Genomic DNA, 20,194 nt, shown 5'->3' with positions numbered 1-20,194 from the left:
AAACAAACCTATTGACCTGGATTTGCATGATTTAACACACTGCTTAGTATTTTTTTTTAAAACTCCCACTTCATTAGCAGATAACTGGATAACTGCAAGAATGAACAAGGTGTTGTTCCTAATAAAGTGGTGGGTGGGTGAGTATGGTAGAGTCATGAGCTTTGTAAAAACACATTTTATCAGAACCAAGTCTCTTAAGTAAATAAATGATCCTGTTGGTTAATACAGTTTATATGAATGTAGTTAAAACATTAGCACGTGTGTGTTGGACGATGGTGAAGGGAAGTGAAGCCGACGTCGAGAAATACAACCTTTAATTTATTCTTAATTGTCTCCAAAACAAAAGAAAAAAAAGGAAAGGAATGAGTTTCATTAAGATTCTTAATCAAACGATCAGCCTCTTCTGTTCAAACGAGCCGTCTGTGTCTGCGTTACAGAGTTCGTGTGTAGAAACAAAACCTCAGTTTATTTCAGACGGTCTGGTCAGATCAGCACACACACACACACACACACACACACACACACACACACACACGCGCGCTTTAACATCATGTTACATACAGCGACTCAGGAATACAGAGCTGATATTCATTCATTCATTCCCTGTGAAATATAAATAAAACAAGCTGCACCTTTATTTCCAGAAAACAGAAAAATGCCTCTGCATTTACCACATAAACCGAACGTCTACAAAAATAATGAAAGGACTGGAGAAAATGAGTAAAGGAAAAGGTAAAGAAAATGTCTTTCTTCTGGAAGTAACAAATAACACAACAGAAAAATAATCAGCGCTCTGATCATTCGGTGTCTTCTCTGCAGATGAAATGATCCGATGTTTGTCTCATTTCTGTTTACAGCCACTGCTTTCCGAATTACAGCGGCGAAGGAAAGGTGACAGATTTGATTATTTTCCCCGAGACAATCAGAGAATCATAAAAGTATTAAACACTGGAGATACACACAGCTCAGTTCTTTATTTCTTCTTTTTCCTTTTCTTCGGAGGACCCTGATCAGAACTGCTGCCACTGGAGGAGTCTGAGTCAGAGCTGGAGGAAGAGGAGGATGAGGAAGAGGAAGAGCTGGAAGTGTCCTCACTGTCACTGCTGCTGCTGTCTTCATCCTCAGAGGACGACAACGAGCTGGACGAGTCGCCGCTGTCTGACGAAGAGTCGCTGGAGGAGCTGTCTGAATCGCTGCTGCTGCTGCTGCTCGACCCGCTGGAGGATTTAGACCTGAACAATGACGACGGCCAGGAAAAGGTTTGTGGTTGCACATACACATACAATGTGAAAGATACACAGACTGAGTGACAGACTTACACATAAATAAATAAAAAAACTAAAGAAAATCAAACTATCAGTGTATGAAATTTATATCAAAAAAAATAATAATAATTGAATAGAAACAAAGCTGCACCTTTTTTTCTTTGTTTTCTTTTCACTCAGAGCCACTGGTCCATCTCTAATAAAGACAAACAGAAATCAGGAGTCAGGTGTGAGGAGTCAGTTCATATGATTCTATGGATTTATAGATAAAAACAAAGTGCTGCTCACTTTGTGCATCAGCTTTAACACAGCTCTGATCATGTGATTTTATACCGTTAAACCTACTCTGTGTAGAATAATAAACTGTAATGTCCTTTATTTTAAAAAAAACAACAAAAAACTACAAACTGGACTGAGAGTACGGATCTTTATCGTCATTAAAAATGCAGGATTTATAAATATGCACCCCCATGTAGTAATACAGGGACAGATCTAGTGAAACACTAATAAACAAGATTAGATTTAGCACAAGAGCAGGATTTCTGCATCAGACTCCATTTCCAGTGTCTATGTTCTCAATTATTATTATTTTTAACAACAGCCAAAATATGATCCTTAAACCACAAATCTGTTCATCACTAATTTATCCAGCTGAACACGCAGATTCTGTGGCTAAAAGTGTAAATCTTTATTAAGCGCTTAATCCTGGTCAGGGTCACTGTGGATGCGGAGGCTCTCCAGGGAACGACACGGGAGAATTCACCCGGAGGAGACGCCGTGTCCATCACAGGGCTCTCTCACTCACACTTTGTTCTTGGATTCAAACTCTTTTCTTGGTGAGATTTACAGTAGTAAAAGCGAGTTAGTACATCCATAACCATCTCAGTCATGTCTGTTTCCCAACTCCTCCTTAATTCTCCTGCGTTGTTGATAGAAATGATAGAATTTTTGTAAACACAAACAGCTGGGTTGTGAGGCCATGAGCAAAGAGGACGACATTTTTTTTTTTTAAATAAGAAATGAGTCATTTCTATTCGTATAAAACCCTTTCCTACTTCTAAAACGGATAGTTCACCCAAAAATGAAAATTTTCAGTCATCATTCACTCACCCTGATGTCGTTCCAAACCTGTGTGTATTTCTTTCTTCTGCGGGACACAAAAGAAGATATTTTGAAGAAAGTTGGTAACCAAACCGTTTGGGCCGCATTGACTTCCACTATACGGACAAAAAAATACTGAGACATTTCTCAAAAGATCTTCTTTTATGTCCCACTGAAGTCAGTCAGTCATACAGTTTGGAAAAACATGAGAGTGAGTAAATCATGACAGAATTTTCATTTTTGCGTGAACTATCCCTTTAAGTGTAGCACGTTTTTCTATGCACATGAACGTGTCGATATAATTCATAACGGTATGGTACCCGGGACCACTGGCTGCTTTATCAGAACCATCTTTCAGCTTCTTTTTCAGCTCAGCGGTTCTGGAAGGTCTGTACAGATATTTTCTTTTCCCAGTGCACTCGTAGGACCAGTGGCCGTGTTCCAGACACTTCTGACAGCGAACATGCTGCTTGTTGGCCTCCCTGGAGTCAAACCCAACACACACACACACACACACACACACACACACACACAATTAGGAATAAAATAAGACAGACAATTAGGAATAAAAACAATAAATTAAAGCCAACAGCTCTTACAGAACATCCACAGTGATGTCGTACCGTGACGAAAAACACGTCTTTTCAATATTTAGAAAAACTCCCTGAGATATTACTGAACATATTAAATAACATAACGCGATTTAAGCTAACATTACGGTTCGCTCCAAACCGCTCCCTATTCTGTAGATAAGTACACTACATAGAGATAGAAAATAATCACTTGAACATCCAATGTAGTGCACTAGTTGCGTAAAAGAGAGCCGCCTAGCCACTAGCCAACCAGCTAACTGTCCTCACACACACCTTACTCAGAGTGCTGCTGATTTCTATAAAGTGCACGAATATTCTAGATTCCATATGACGTATAAGTGTTGAACAACGGAATAAACTTGATTAGACTATTAATATAAACTCACGCTTGTCTGCGAGCAATTAATCGATGCATAGGCGTCGCCATGTTGGTTGCCTCAGTACGTCAGTACGTCTGCGTCACTCTTTTTTTTTTTTTTTTTTTTTTTTTTTGCTTCTTGAGTTTACTGTGTGTGCCCCCTGCTGGGCAGGAGTCAAAATGCGCCGTTTTGGATTCTTAGCTGGTGTGGCTGTGTCCTAAATTACACATTATTCACACTGTAACAGCATCGGCTCAGCATTAACCTTTATAAAGTCCACATTCACAAATCCATACATTTTAAACTCAGTTGAAATACTTCTGATCGGAAGATCGTGAGTTCAAATCCCAGCACCATCAAGCTGCTACCTCTGAACCCTTGAGCAAGGCTGTTCAGATGTATAAATTAGATAAATGTAAGTCACTCCAGATAAAAGTGTCTGCCAAATGCCTTAAATATAAATGCAAATAGTGTTGTTATTTGACAGTGTTCCGCTGATGTGCAGTAAGTACACTGTCCCTAGTGGTCAAACATGGGAACTGCAACAAACTGTCCTATTGGGACAAGAATCATGCTGCCCCATGCTAACTATAAACATTTTCAGTGGAGAAAGAGAAGACAGGAGAGTTAATGACAGGGTTGCTTTTTTTATTTTATTTTATTTTTTACATTTAATTGAGCGAGTTTAAAAATACACCACAGCTGCAAAAATCTTTTCTAAGCGAATAATCAGAATACAATCTAATTAGTCTCTTTAAATAAAGGCACAGTGTAAGTGCAGATAGTGTGTGTATGATGTACAGAACCATTTATGTTGTATGATATATTGTAAATGTTATGGAGTGGATAATATCCGTACATCAGAAATGCGTGCGCACTACAGTGACCTTGTTTCCCCAAAGCATAGGCTGATAAAAAGAAGAAAAATGTATCTCTCTTTTCAAATGCATGGGATTAGTTGGACTATTAGTGTAGTTACTGATTTAAATTTGGGCTTGAAATTTTGTTGAAACCTAGTTAATGATAGTTGCTCTTCAGGAATCACACCTGCTGTATGGAACATACATGAACAAAGGTGCATGTAAAACCAGTCAAACCTATATTCTGGATGACTGTATGTTGTCGAATCTCAACTGCCTTTTACAGGGTTACTCTAAAAAAACATTAGATATTAGCCTATATTTATTGTTATTCATGACCTAATTGGTGTGCAGGTCAGCAATTATCTGTCCCATCCTAAGTGTGTTCCCACAGTGTTCCTCACCTCCACCAGGGTAAAGTGCTTACTGAAAGTGAAAGAGAGGGTACAGTTGGGTAAATTCCAAATCAGTATGACAGCATTGCTTCTACATCTTCAACATTAGTCTATAGTACACAGCTATAGAAGAGTAATGATATATAATCGCACTATCCGGTGTCACCTAGGTGAGGATGGGTTCCCTTTTGAGTCTGGTTCCTCTCAAGGGTTCTGTCTCATATTGTCTCAGGGAGTTTTTCCTCACCTCTGGCTTCTTTATTAGTTATAAATCTAAATCTATATCTGGATTTCTGTAAAGCTACTTTCTGACTATGTCCATAGTTAAACGTGCTATATAAATAAATTGAACTTAATTGATTACCTCTATGGACCTTGGAAGCTGACAGAAGGATCTAAATTTTATTTATATACACGTTACATTAATAATAATTTTTCTGTGGTGCATTGAATATATTTACATTTCCTGGATGGTTCACCTTCACCATAATTTACATAAAATCTATATTTCTGAGAAATGAATTTATGTTTAGATTTTTTAAAAATCTCAAAACAGTAACCTGTAATTTTGAATAGATAGATAGATAGATAGATCACTTTATTAATGGCCAGAGGGAAATTCACACATTACAACAGCTAATAAGTCATATGAAAGAGCAATAAAAAAATTAACATATTCAGTAAAAATATAATAAATGTAGAAATATAAAGTAAATATAACTGTATTATATGTTTTAAAAGACGAATCTTAGCCCTGGCAAGTTCAAAACAAAGAAAAACACTGGCAAAATGTAAAATGATTAAATACACAACAAAAAAAAGTGACATGTATATCATTAAAATACACGAAATTCATATTTAAGTTGTTTTGTCAGCTTCCAAGCTCCAGAACTAATAACTTCCACCTACAAATATAAAAGCTTGTGTATTATAATTGAACATAATTTACTCATGGAAATGATATTAAATGAATAAGAGTAAACGTTTGGGAGGACTCCTAATTGTTTTAGTTGGAAAGTTCTGGAAGTTTCTCGACGTGAACAGAACGCACGCGCACCGCGCTCTGATTGGTCGCGGCTCCCCGAGGAAAGCTCGGGAGAAAGCTAGAACCGTCGAGGTCTCGCGAGAAGTCAGGAAGGCTGTGTATTAGTGAAGGAGCAGTCACCGGCGCGCTGCTCTGCACTTACAGTCAGTCAATGGAGCGGTGTGGATTATTATTATCATCATCATCAACATCGACATCATCGAGTCCGTGCTTCAGGTTGTAGCAAGAGATTGTGCGCTAGTTGTTTTTTCTTTTCTTTTTTTTTTTTTTTTAAAGAAGGCACTTTAAGGTCCTGTGGGGTATCCTCAGCGGTGAAAAATGTCAGTAGTGGGATTCGATGTGGGTTTTCAGAACTGTTATGTAGCTGTGGCCAGAGGCGGTGGAATAGAGACCATCGCTAACGAGTACAGCGACAGATGTACACCGTGAGTACAACTTCTGCTTCTAATTCACATTATACTACACTATATTAACGCTCATTGTCTCCACACATCCTCCTCCTCCTCCTCCTCCATGATATCCCGTCACCCCATTTTAATCTCCACCAACCCGACATGAATATATGTATATATAAATGAATGAAATACATTTTAAGTTATAGCGCGGCCTAGAATGTGAATTTGGACAGCTGAGACATTTTAGATTTTCACCAAGTGACACATTTCAGAATTTTTTTGACTAAATAAAAAGTTTAAAGTAAAAGCTGCCGTTTCAACCCTCGTGAGTAACCCTTTCTAGCATTTTCTAAACACTTCCCGTTCATCTCTGTACAGTTAGCTTGATGCTAAGTAATAAGCGTGGCCTGTTCTGTGCTCGTGCTCTGTCAGTATCTATGGCGACCCACGACTAGCTAGAGCTAAGCTAATGCGAGCTGCGTGACGACACTGAGGAGAAAATTCTAGCATAAAAATAAATAAATAAAAAAGACACCTTTCTCAGTAACTGCTAGGCGTGTACATTTTATTCGGATTGTTATTTTTAGCTCCGTTTGTGTTCGAGTGTCTTTTCACCTGAGGATTTATCCGCGTCATGGAGCTTTATCTGAAATGACAAAACTCCTAACTGCCAATCTGTAGTTTGAGCATTATTATTATTTTTGTAAATAAAACTTAATTTGTGATAGTGCATAGGCTGTTTCGAGAAAGACCATCAGAACGTGAACGTCTCAAGTCGCATACTTGTACTCGCTGGCCACTTTAATAGGAACACTCGTTCGTGGGATGATCCAGTCAGACAGTCATGTGGCAGCAGATTCAGGTCAAGAGCTTTATTTAATATTCACGTCAAACATCAGATTGGAGAGAAAAACACCTTTAAACAATAGCCACGTTTCCATTCAAAGTTTTTTTTTTTTCTGCCATAAAAGGTTTAGCGCATTATGTTGTCGACGTAATATTTTTTTAGTTTAACTTTAGCGCATAAACTGTCGATATTTTAAATGGTTTTTGTAGAGAAAAAAAGGCATTCGGGCAAAAAAAAAGTGTCACATGACCGAATTTATCCATCTGTCGGGGAAGAGTGTGTGTATGTGTGTATATACGTGTGTGTGTGCCACCCAGCCACTGAAAACCTGTGACACAAGATGCTCCAGGGAATTATTACTGCATGTAGTTTCATTGGCCTCGGCTTCATTCAGCAGTCTGATATAACACACATGAACTTGTCTGTAATAGCTATGCAGTATATACACATCCATGGACAGTCTGTTTACTAACCCCGAACGTTTCCCCCACTACACTGTACTCGGTGAAGGATGTCAGCTTGAGCAGGGCGATCCGCTTTTGGGTTGGAACCGGTGGTCATTGGCAACCTGCGATGGGCGCAACTCTCCAACACTACCTCCAGCAGGGCCACTGTAAGGAGAGGGGGGATATAGGACGATTCTAAGGTCCCTGGTCAGACAGGGGGCCCAGTTTTCGTCGATAACAGAAATGTTCAAAAAGTGGATGGAAACTTGGCTAATGTGACTGTGGCATTGGGTATGGTTGTAGATCTTTTGAGTGTTTCAGAAACTGTTGATCTGAGATTTTCTCTAGCGTTAAAGGTGCAATAGTCTCTCTTTTTTTTTCTTCTTTTTTTATTATAATCTTTTTTTTTTTATTCCTGACTTGTGCAAATAACCATGGAAGATATGGAGTACACGATAAACAACAATGCATCACATTCAGCCATTTTTAACAGGGCTTAGCAAAAGTTTAAGTTGCTGAGAAAACCCATTTGGAAAACTGACTTCCGGTCCAGAATACTTGTTTATGTTTGGGTGCACCTCCTTTCAGTCATTTTATAGACACTATACTCTATGAGAATTCTGAAGACAATGGGGGCGGGGCTTTGTGGATATGGGTGGGAATTATTATTCAAATATAAACCCACTTATCTATTAGAGACCCAGTCTTGGGGGGTCGCCACTCTGTACAACCGCGGCGAGCAGAAAAGCATCTCAGAACACACAATTAGTCGAGTCAGATTTTCTAATTACAAAACTTTTACTACATGTTTAAGGTGTTTTGACTAGGGTGTGCTCCTCAAATCATTATTCAGGTGTTCTTTATATCCTGCGTCTACATGAATGATGTTTAATACCAGTTTTAAACGACAGCCGACAGTCGAAATAAAGTCTCTCGGGTTTAAAGATTAATCTCGTTTTATACCAGAAGCGATGCTGTACACATGACTGGTCTTAACCACGTCCCAACATAAAAAAAATAAATAAATAAATTTTACATTGAGTGGCTCATTCATTTCTGCTTTCGTTCACTGCTGTAGTAAACACAAATCTGCAAATATCTGGTACTGATTATCAGAATATTATAAACATGCACTACCACTCTGTATTTAATCCAGTGAGGTGTGTGTGTGTGTACGTATTTGCATATAGCGACTTAGGAACATATTTGCAATAACATATAATTGTAAGAAGTACTTATAGTGATGACTAAACTGTGAAGGATAAAAACCTGCTCAGCATGTCGTGGAGTTTCATCATCAGTCTCATAAAAGAACATTCCTTCTTCTCAAATTTTCCAGCATTGTTTTTCCACTTCTTTTCTACTTCTAGTTTACCTGGTGTTTAACCCATTATGGTTACAAGCCTGAATTAAACCACTTGGGCTTTAGTTAAAGGTATGTACACTTGGATTGTACACTGAGGCCTCCGACAGTGACCGGGGTGTGTGTGTGTGTGTGTGTGTGTGTGTGGGGGTGGGGTGGGGGGGGGGGTGCCCACGGGAGAAATGCAGCTGCTTTTCTGTGGATTGAGCTGTGTTGCTGTAAAAGTTCTGGGGGCCACCAGTCATGTCCATTTAAACTCCCTGCACACGCATCGGTCCTATTCATGGCTCAATCTAATGTTTCTTGCGCTGGTAAATCCAATTTACACCAGTATCTCACACTCAAAAATATCTTGAGTCAGTTGTCACTTTAGTTGTGGACAAAAAATACAAACCTCACCAAATTACAAGATTGTACCAGCTCATATATTGTCTTGTATTGTGCTTGAAGCTTGCTTGAGTGTGTTTTAACCTCAGTCTGCACGTCCGTCTTTTCATCAGGACATGTTTAAATTCTGATGATTCCACAAGCATCTGTGGTTAAGATGTTTACTCTCCCCCGGCGTTCACACTAGCAAACGATGAGGCAATAGACAGACGTTTCTACAATTTCACTGAGATGCTATTTGAATTCAGATTTTCGGACTTCTCTGTCAATTAAATATGACTTGGTAAAGTGACAAATCCAGACGATTAGCTGGAATGATCCCTCAGACCAATCCTCAGGCATGATATGTCTATGTCCTGTCATTAGGAGAATTTTAAATTCTGATTACCACATGCATCCTATTACAGCGATTCTAGTCAGTCCTGGATGTGTGTTAGATCATGTTAACAGAAGACGACTGTTGGTGTTCTCCTAAAAGCGTATTATGATGTAGTGGTTTGAGGAGATGCAGTGGCACATGTTAGTCTTTGCAAAGCAACGCTGCTAGGTTGTGTGATATTTGAAACTCGATTGATGGGTGGGATTTTTAAACTAAATTGATAGGGGAAAAAGCCAAAACATCTATTTCCTGCAATTCTTAAAGAAGTCACACATTCGAAAAGTTATATTTAATTTATTACATTAAATTACAGCAGTAATCGTAATATCACTAGCCAGAGTGGGAAAATAGAGCACACGGATCATGTTGACGCTGATGTAAGCTCACCTGCATTCATTAACCAATCATTCTGCTTAACATGTGAAATTTAAACTTTCTCAGGGCCTTTGTATCTTTTGGACCTCGGAATCGGGCGATAGGCGCAGCCGCAAAGAGCCAGGTAAGACAATTACTTTTTTTTTATTTATTTATTTTAACTATTTGAAAAACTTGACAATTGTGTAGCGTTTCCTCGTTTAACAGACTACCACGTTATTTTATTAATGTTTTATTCTTTTGCATGAAGGTGGTCACAAACTGCAAGAATACCGTCCAAGGCTTTAAGCGATTCCATGGCAGGGCGTTCACTGATCCGTATGTCCAGTCAGCAAAGTCCAACCTGGTCTACGATCTCGCTCAGATGCCCTCAGGGACCACCGGCATCAAGGTAAACGAACACTTTGTAGTAATTTGCTTGAATGCTTTTAATGTCCTGAAAGGTTTTCTGACCTTCCCTTTCCTTGTGTTTAGGTCATGTACATGGAGGAAGAGAAGGTGTTCAGTATTGAGCAGGTCACCGCTATGCTTCTGACCAAACTGAAGGAGACAGCTGAGGCTGCGCTCAAGAAGCCAGTGGCAGACTGCGTCATTTCTGTAAGCAATTTTACTGTCTGCTAGGCTTCTACGATATAACGACTCGGTCATTTCTACATGATGTCCAGACGTGTTTCATGCTTACCCTGACTTTATTATATTATATAATATGTTAGCAGACCTGCCAGCCTTTACACAGGTTGTGTAGGAGTTCAATCAAACTGAGCTCAAGGAACTATGCCAGTACGAGTTATCACTCAGCCCCGCCCACTTCCCTACATCTCATGCTCTCGACTGAACTCGTAGTGCGCTCTCACTTTCTGTCTCAGTAAACAAAGAATGATTTGAATTCATTAATGTGAAATAAAATCTATCAGTGAACTAAGCGAACATTACACACGTGTGTGTATATGGTTAAGATGAGATACTGTATGTATGTATTTATTTATTTATTATTCACATATTATCAACAGTGTACAAGCAATGAAGTGTTAAATCTAACGCTTTATATGAAATGTTAACAATGGTGATGATTCAAAATTTGTGCCCTGCCCTTCTCTCCTGCGCGTTCAGACCCGCTCAGACGTATTCACACACTTTGAGCTGCAGATCAACAGTGAAAATGACTGCCATGTGGACTTTATATATCATGTAACAAAAGAAAATATAAAATAATTTACCATCCAGCTGAGTTTTCATTGTTGCCTCTGACAGTTGGTAAAATTATTACTCCACAACTACTCTTCTTAACCCTGAAATGGTGGAAGTGATCACTTTTCTGTCCCCAGAATATTATAAACATGAACCCCCCCTTTCAGGTTCCCAGCTTCTTCACTGATGCAGAGAGAAGGTCGGTTATGGATGCTGCGCAGATTGCTGGCCTTAACTGCCTGCGACTCATGAACGAGACCACTGCAGGTAATGATCCTGAAACATACTGTGACTGAATCTTTGGTGCAATTTAACGCCACTGTTTTAAATTTGTATGACAAAATCGAGCTACTCTATAGCAGCTTGCACACGCAGTCCACTGACGTGTCGGTGTACTATATTTAATTTTTTTTATTTTCTTGAATTAATTTAAAAAATCATATGATGTACAGTGCGATATAGTTGCTGAGTCTTCTTGTGTTTCTCAGGTTTATAATAAAAACCAACACACACATACTACAGAAATAAGCATGTTAACGAAGAACCATGTGTGTTGATGAATTGTGGAAACTATCCTAACGTCGATGCAGTTCACCATAGTCTGATTTACATTTTTTTCCTCAGACGTTCTAACATTGGAACAAGTGCCAGTATGTCTTCCTTCGTTAACGGATCAGCAAACGTAAAATGATTGATTTTACTGGGTGGGGGGGGGGGGACGGACAATCAATGGACTCGGAATCATATGTGCCATTCTTGCTAAAACGAATAAAGCGTGCTGGTCTCGGTGAGCGATGGCCATTACAGCATGTAAACTGAGAAAGTGGTCTAGAGTTAACGTATTTATTTATGGTGCTTAATTATCTCTATTCCAGTTGCCCTGGCATATGGCATTTACAAGCAGGATCTGCCTGCCCCTGAGGAGAAACCCAGGACTGTCGTGTTTGTGGATGTTGGTCATGCTGGCTATCAGGTTTCTGTTTGTGCCTTTAACAAGGGGAAGTTAAAGGTAAGGAGACGTCAGACATTTACATATTGATCTCCTTTTTACCTTTTATTCGTTTACTTCTACTGTGAGTCACATTCAGACAAGTCACCAGAGTGTACGTGATATTTTCTGACACGCTGTACTAGTGTAGGTGTTTAGCAACGAAAATGGACAAATCTCTCTGTCTGTCCATCCACCTACACTCGTTCCTCAGCAGCGCTGTGTAACTCTGACTGAGCAGGACAAGAGAAGTAAAGAAAACGAATATGCCAAAACGTTTATCGAATATGTATGTACAACTGTGATGGTAAATAAATTAAAAAGGACAAACTTAATTGACAAAGCTTGAGTTCACAGAAAGTTAGTCATGTCCGTTTTGTGGTCGTCAGCCCAAAAAATGTCATTCCTATGCTTTATTTTTTTAGTGTTATGTTGTGGTCAATGTGTATTTGATGTTTTTATGTATGTGTAAAGATTTTAAAAGGGTTTGCCTTGATTTTCCTCCAGGTCCTGGCCTCTGCATTTGACAGCGAGCTGGGTGGTAAAGGCTTTGATGAGATACTTGTTCAGCATTTCTGCAACGAGTTTGCCAAGAAGTACAAACTAGACGTTCGTTCGAAGCCTCGCGCTCTGGTGCGCCTCTACCAGGAGTGTGAGAAGCTGAAAAAGCTCATGAGCGCCAACTCCTCCGACCTGCCGCTCAACATCGAATGCTTCATGAATGACATCGACGTTAGTAGCAAACTCAACAGGTCAGTCTCCCAGCAACCCTTAATTTAGCAAGCTATGTGGGCTATATCAGACTCTGACCCGATCCACAGGAGAGCTAGGTTACGTTTGTATTCACCCTCGCATGTGCAGCATGTTGTAAGCAGCCGCTTTGGTGCGAAAGCTGCGGCTAAAAATAACCCGATGATGCTGTTGTTCCAGAGGCGAGTTTGAGGAGATGTGTGCGGCGCTTCTGGCTAAAGTGGAGGGACCCCTGCGCAGCGTGCTCGAACAAACCAGTGAGTAAAACCTCACTTCCTCTGCTCTCATAGTGTATTTTAAATCCTGAACCTGACACCTGATTTTTGTCCTTTGCTCTTCTCTAGAGCTAAAGAAAGAGGACATTTATGCAGTGGAGATTATAGGCGGTGCCTCTCGGATCCCCGCCATCAAAGAGCGAGTCAGCAAATTCTTCGGGAAGGAGCTGAACACGACGCTAAATGCAGACGAGGCAGTGGCCAGAGGCTGTGCACTGCAGGTCTGTAACTCAAATCATCAGTCCCCTGTTAAATATTCGTCATAATTCATTACTCATTGTTCCCTGCGTGGTACAGTACCTCCTCCTTCATACAGAATGGCCGTCAATACTTACACTGAACTTGATCAGATGCTTCGTGATTCTTACTGAAAAACGGACGAACAACTGGTGTGTACAAAACCATTTTTAAACTTAAAAACTGAAGTATTTATCAGGCTAGTAAAGTAATGCATTTTAAAGAATATATAGCACATAAAGCATACACGTAGATCGACAACAAAGCCACTATTGTGCAGTTCTAACAGAAACCCTTTCCCTTTTTGGCAAAAAACTACACAGCTGCTTAAATTAGTGAAACATGTAGATGGGTATTCCTCATAAAAATCAAGGCTTAATATGAAGTATCCTGACTGTTCACTTCGGGCTCAGTGCGTTCCACTAACAGATTCCATGTGTGATACGCTTCTGCTAATCAACGTATGTACACGCGATGTGATGTACACATCACATATAAAATATAAGACCACGAAGATGGAGCAACTGAAATTGTTGATTAATTTCTACAAGACACAACTATGAAAATAACTATGAAACAATAAGTAAGAAAACATTATCCTATTTAAAACACATATGTCCTTAGACTCTGCTTTACTGAGTAGGCTATGACCGACCCAAGAAGATGGTGATGAATTGTGATCAAACCCAGTAATCTAATAAGTGGATTTAGGAGCAACATGAGCGGAGAAACAAACATCTCTACAAGTTATCTTGCGCTAACCAACTGAACGCATGTAAGTTTTTAGTCAGTAGTTACTGGGCTACAGGCTAGAAATAGATAGATATATTTAAGAATTCCTACTTTCCGGTCATTAAACACAATAAATACACCCCTCTTGAAGAAGTACAGAGTGATGTGATGCAGACAGTTTGTGACCTTTGTTTTCAGTGTTTCACGTCTGAAATGGATCAGAGGTCATAGTTTTTGATTTGCAAAATTTAATTGATTTTGTGGAGGTCAAAACTTTGCGTATAGAAAATCCCACGTGTGTGCATGTTTAAACTGAACACATCACTTTCTGCACGTGTTGCTATTTTTATATTATCTTGAAGAGTAAGAATAATTCTGTCACTATCATTATAAATTTGTAAGGAGTGACCTGAATTGGATGACTGTTTGTCATTGAAGGAATTTCTTTATGCATGACTGGTGAATTCATAGTGAATCTAATCGTTCTGTTCCTGTTCTTCTTCTTGTGGTTTAATCAACACCCCTTGGGATGATGGATGTGTGGCCGGTTCTGGTTTAGTATTAGCAACCTCCAGTGTTTTCTTGGTGATGAAGTAAGCACACTCTAACGTTTCTTTCTCCCGCTCAGTGTGCAATCCTGTCTCCTGCCTTCAAAGTGCGAGAGTTTTCCATCACAGACGTGGTTCCGTATCCCATCTCTCTGAAATGGAATTCAGCAGCCGAGGAAGGCTTAAGGTTGTTAAACTTGTCGTTTATACATTATTCGTTTTTATCGATGGGTCTAGTTCTTAGAAAATAACGTAGTGTAAATTAAATGCGTGGACTGATTTTACTCTCTTCTTTTTCCCTGCAGTGATTGTGAGGTATTCCCTAAAAACCATCCGTCACCTTTCTCTAAAGTGTTAACCTTCTACCGCAAGGAGCCTTTCTCCCTGGAGGCCTACTACAACAATCCGAAGGAGCTGCCATATCCCGATCCTAACATTGGTACGATCGTCCTCGAACGTCTTTCTTTATTTTGTCTGAATTCACACAAATGACAGTTTGTGCTAAATCCCAGATCAGATTCTCTCCCTATAAAACTTTTGCATGCAGATAGGTTACAGTTATAAAAGTTCAGCCTGTTCTATTCAAACCATCCTGAGAACAACAACTGGCTGCTGACGGTTATTTTAATCGTTGCAATCGCGTCATCTATCTAGTTGCAGCATCAACTAACACTACTACAGAACTCTTAACTAGTGTTAATTAAATAACAGGTCTTTAATACAACATTGCTCTTCAAATTTTAGTGCAAATGAAGTGACATAACACCACAGCGCTCTTCATAACGCAGTCCAACTAATAGTTAAATAAAACCCCACTAAATCCTTTCCCTGTCTTCAGGTCAGTTCACTGTCCAGAAGGTGTTGCCCCAGGCATCAGGCGAGTGTTCTAAAGTGAAGGTGAAGGTGCGTGTCAACGTGCATGGCATGTTCAGCGTGTCCAGTGCCTCCCTGGTTGAAGTGCTAAAAGCTGGAGAGGGAGAAGAGCCCATGGAGACGGAGACTGCTGCAAAAGAGGAAGAGGTGATGCCCTCCCATTGACTTAAGATTTATATTTTTTTATCGGAGCCTGGACGACTCACCACAGAAATATGCGCTCTGCTAAACAAGAAGAAGAACCGTGGCATGTCTAAACACAGCTTAGCAAATAAAGCATGGCTGTCCTGTCTGCTGCTACCATGCCAGCGTGGAGCATGTTCTGTTCTGATTAATTATTGTACTTCATCTCTTTAGAAGTTGCATAACTTCATTATTCATGTAACTTATCGTTCTTTTTCTTTCTTTTTTTGATGGGGTTTGTAAAGAACAAGATGCAGGTGGACCAAGAGGAGCAGAAAAACCAGAGCGATGGGCCGAAAGAGAACGTAGATAAGAAATCAGACACTGAGGACATGGAGGTAACTAAAAAGGGTCTAACATACAACGATGGACTCAAACACTGTCATAAATCTCCTTCTGCTTACTGTGCAGCGTTCCCCAATGTACCAAACGCTACATGGACTTTTATTTGGACAGGTGCTATTAGTTTTACTTCCTGGTTCTGTCTCCACCCACCTGCCTCAGAGCATGTGACCGAATAACCAATGACAAGCACCAGGAAGCAAAACCAACAGCACCTGTCCAAATAAAAGTCCGTGTAGCACTCAGTACTCTGGGAACTGCTTTGTGCTGAGGGGGATTTGTGATCGTATAGTCCGAGTAAACGAACAGTGTCCACCTTCTTTACTTCTGTATGTTCAGTAGCAGCTCTAGAAAATATTTGGCAAATTAAAAAAAAAAAAAAGAAGAAGAAATCTGTTGTTGAAATGAGCATTAGCCATTTTCTCTGGATTTTTAAAGCCTTAATGAGTAGATCAATAGCGCACTTAATAACATGTCTACCATGAGTTCATTTGGTTTGTAGAGGAAAAGACTTTGTAGTGATATTGAAATGTAGTTTTGTTTTACACTTTAACATGTATCTCCACCCCCCCCACCCCTTTTTTTTTAGACTGAGGAAAACAAGCAGGAAAAGAAGAACAACCAGCCTCCACAAGCCAAGAAACCCAAAGTGAAGACAAAGACTGTAGACCTGCCGATTGAGAACAGCCTGCACTGGCAGCTCACTAACGAGCTGCTCAATCTGTTTGTGGAGAATGAGGTAATGCAAGTTAATCCACAAACACTTTGAGGCGGGGTGTGCTAAGTGCTATCTTTACATTTGTTGTTGTTTGTGTTATCAGGGGAAGATGATCATGCAGGACAAACTGGAGAAAGAGAGGAACGACGCTAAGAACGGTGTCGAGGAGTACGTGTATGAGATGAGGGACAAACTGCATGGAGTGCTGGAGAAGTTTGTCAGTGAGGAAGTAAGTCATTACTTATAATTAGTTAATAATGCTGTGTTATAGTTTATAACGTCTTACGTGTGGTAGTAACTTGTGCTGATGTATTCGTTCAGGATCGAGATGCTTTCAGTCTAAAACTTGAAGACACAGAAAACTGGCTGTATGAAGAAGGAGAAGACCAACAAAAGCAGGTGTACATTGATAAACTGGCAGAACTGAAGGTAAATACAAGTGTTTTCACCTGGATTCAATTACAAACTGTTATTTCGATACCAGAAATAAACAAATCTGGGTGTGTCGTTCCCCCCACGTAGAAACTCGGACAGCCCATCCAGGAGCGAGCGATGGAGGCAGAAGAGAGACCAAAAGCCTTCGACGAGCTCGGGAAGCAAATCCAAAAGTACATGAAGATTTTAGAAGCGTACAAAGCAAAGGTACGTACTTGTTTAGCAAGCATTTCTTAGTTTCTAGTGCAAAACACTTTCTACAATGGCCATGTGTGTAATTATAGACCGAGTAATTTCTCACCGAAAGCCTTTCAGTTTAATTAGTGTTTAAATCAGCCAATATAGACATCTGCAGCAGGTGTTTTTAAATAAAAAAAAAAATAAAAAAAACGAAGTGGAATTCATGTGGGAAAGTCTGCATACCTCTGATATGAAGGATCTTCAGAGAAAGTGTTTTCTAAGACATTACAAAGCGTTATTTGTGCATTTTCATTTTCAGGACGAGCAGTATGATCACCTGGACGAGTTGGAGGTGATGAAGGTGGACAAGCAGGTGAACGAGGCCATGAACTGGATGAACAGCAAAATGAATGAACAGAGCAAACAGAGTCTGACGCTAGATGCTGTTATTAAAGCCAGCGAGATTCAAGCCAAAACCAAGGTACTGATAATGTTTACATTTAAAAACAAACAAACAAAAAAAACAATGTTTTATACTGTAAAAGTTCACCTGTAATCAAAATCAGTGTTTCAGAGCTTTTTCGGTCCCTGGTCCCTTAATGTTCCAGGCACTGTATCTGAAATGAAAATATAAAGAAAACAGTTTTGGAGAGTTTAATTTTATTTAATTCTCAATTTAATTTTATAGTTCCAAATTTCGAGATGCTGTCAAGACCCTTATATGCCCAGCCCACCGAAGTCTTGCACTATAGTAGCAGCTCATTAGCAGAAACATGGTTTGTTGTGTTTTTTGTCTGAGCGTCTTCCTGCACACTCCTCCCTTTTCCATCCATTGTTCGGTTTGAGGAAAAAATGGTGGGAGTTTGTGAAGAGAGAGGAGTTTTCAGTCTGTACAGTGTCAGGGATTCTCCTTCAGTAGGAATCGGTAAAAGGCCCTCGCTGATCTCTTTACCGTTCTCTCTATTTAGCTAACATTATAGTCAAATTTGTTACGATTGGCCGGGGGTGTGGCTTATCTTATATTGTTACAGCTGTCGCGTAATTCAGTCGAACACTTTAACGTCACGTCACTCTGACTTCCTGTTTCAGAAGGAAATGCATCAAGGGAAGCTATTTCATGGAGACTTGAATGTACTTGTGCTATGTTTTTCTAAATATCGAATGTTGTCTTCAGGAGCTGTCCTCCACCTGCAACCCCATCATCTCAAAACCCAAACCCAAAGTTGAACCACCGAAGGAGGAAAAGACGCCCGAACAGAACGGCCCGGTTAACGGACAGGAGGGCTCAGAGGCCCGGACCAGCAGCCCTAACAAAGACCAACCGGCTCCAGAATCTACAGAGGCCAAGCTGCCGGAAATGGACATCGATTAACTCTTCATCCACTCCAGTGTTCTCTCGGCTCGCTTCCAGTTCATCACTGAAACAAGCTAGCTTCCGTTAGTTTTGCTTTCAGAAGGCAGCGTGAATCCTTCCTGAACCCGTCGTGTATGGCTTCCTTTTCTTTCTTTTTTTTGTTTTGCTGTATAAAGTAAGGTTTCACATTTGTTGGTCTTTTTCACATTAAAGAAAGCTGAGATTGAAGATGGGGATTTGGGTTCTGTGTCAGTTTAACATGTTCATGCTTATTATTGGGGTGTTTGAGTTACACAGGTGGTGAGGAAGATGTCAAACTGAGAAACTGCACACGTTTTAACTTGATGGGATTTTTATTTTTGAGAATTATCTTTTACTTTTAGTTTTGCATTGTTTGTTTAAAATTTGTCATGTCACTTGACTTCTTTCACATCTGCGAATCACAATGAAGTATATAAGCACTGAAAAGGAACTTAAAAAATAAATAAAAAATATCAGTGATGTAGAAAGGCCCGCTGTATGTTGAAGCAGAACTGTTCCTGTTCGCCGTATTTCACCGTTTCACTGATGCATCACTTCATGGCTGAGCTTTCTGTGTGTATGGTTGCTTTCTTGGGTTCCCAGGAGGTTTTTTTTTTTTATGGAGTGTTTAACGCCCAGTACGAATAGTCGAGACCAACTTTTCCAGTCAACAAGAATCAAATTCATTTTTGGTACACTGATACAGAAGCTGTTTGAAATGTGATTCATTTGGACGTAAAATCTTCTGCAAACCCTGTACAAGGTGCTACGATCTCATCATCCCTTCATGTTCTTTCAGAGGAAAAGCAAAAAGGTTGTATATAATGATTTGGTTTGCAGAATATTTATGCTTTCCGTTTTGCTGAGATGTAATAAAGGACTTGTAAGGATTATTTTTTCCCTGATTCAGTAATTCTGACGTAACTGGTCGAGTGAGGCAGCTGATGTGTGGGGTAAAGTGTAATGCTGGTGAGAATGCAAATGAAAGTGACATGACAAAAATTATATATTGCTGTGCATCTAGGAAACTATGGAGAAGAGTTCATAACAAAGTAATGCAGTTGTTACAGTAAGGGGCAGAAAAAACAACGTAGTGCAGCATGCACACAGCAGTAATTGTTATCGGATATAAATAATAAATTCCTCTTAACATCAGCCTGGTTTAGAGACAAAAATAATTATTACTTTATTTATTTAATTATTTATTTTCAATGCCGTACTCCTTGACAACACATGATGCATTAAAACAAAACTAAACATGGATGACAGCGATTCAATCTACATGATGTCCAAAAAGTCAGGAAGTGAAAGGAACATGTTGGACAAAATCTGTTAAAACACGATGCAGCAGCTGAGTAAATGTGTAGAGCGTAGTGGTGACTGTGTAGAGCAGACGTTAATAAATATGTAATAAATACAAAATGAAGTATATTTAGCTTTACTCACTGGTTCGTGACTATTCCTGACATTCGTAAAGCAGTGTAAACTTGACAGTTTTTAGACTTTCCTTATTCATTGTCCTAAAAGTGCTTATTAGTGAAGTAAAGATTAATAAATAAC

The 20,194-nt window shown here is 39.6% G+C and overlaps 2 protein-coding genes across 2 annotated transcripts; one reads left to right on the top strand and one right to left on the bottom strand.

The window, feature by feature from the left end:
• Positions 1–297: 297 nt before the first annotated feature.
• Positions 298–3,450, bottom strand: zcchc10 (zinc finger, CCHC domain containing 10). The gene is made up of 4 exons (XM_017491814.2): positions 3,346–3,450; positions 2,687–2,848; positions 1,417–1,461; positions 298–1,232 (listed from the first exon to the last, which is right to left on the bottom strand). The coding sequence occupies exons 1-4, from the start codon at positions 3,384–3,386 to the stop codon at positions 974–976; spliced, it is 507 nt and encodes a 168-aa protein (XP_017347303.1). The 5' UTR covers positions 3,387–3,450; the 3' UTR covers positions 298–973.
• A 2,263-nt stretch (positions 3,451–5,713) lies between these two features.
• Positions 5,714–19,527, top strand: hspa4a (heat shock protein 4a). The gene is made up of 19 exons (XM_017493024.3): positions 5,714–6,043; positions 9,877–9,934; positions 10,061–10,201; positions 10,285–10,407; positions 11,166–11,265; positions 11,874–12,007; positions 12,494–12,738; positions 12,917–12,993; positions 13,081–13,232; positions 14,609–14,715; positions 14,834–14,967; positions 15,367–15,548; positions 15,830–15,922; positions 16,516–16,665; positions 16,748–16,873; positions 16,966–17,073; positions 17,167–17,286; positions 17,579–17,740; positions 18,434–19,527. Exons 1-19 carry the CDS (start codon positions 5,937–5,939, stop codon positions 18,629–18,631), a joined length of 2,517 nt encoding a protein of 838 aa, XP_017348513.1. The 5' UTR covers positions 5,714–5,936; the 3' UTR covers positions 18,632–19,527.
• Positions 19,528–20,194: the final 667 nt, after the last annotated feature.

The sequence above is a fragment of the Ictalurus punctatus genome, chromosome 18, assembly GCF_001660625.3.
Source record: "Ictalurus punctatus breed USDA103 chromosome 18, Coco_2.0, whole genome shotgun sequence".
NCBI lineage: Eukaryota > Metazoa > Chordata > Actinopteri > Siluriformes > Ictaluridae > Ictalurus > Ictalurus punctatus.
The sequence above is the reverse complement of the archived record's forward strand: the minus strand, read 5'-3'. Positions and strand labels throughout refer to the sequence as shown.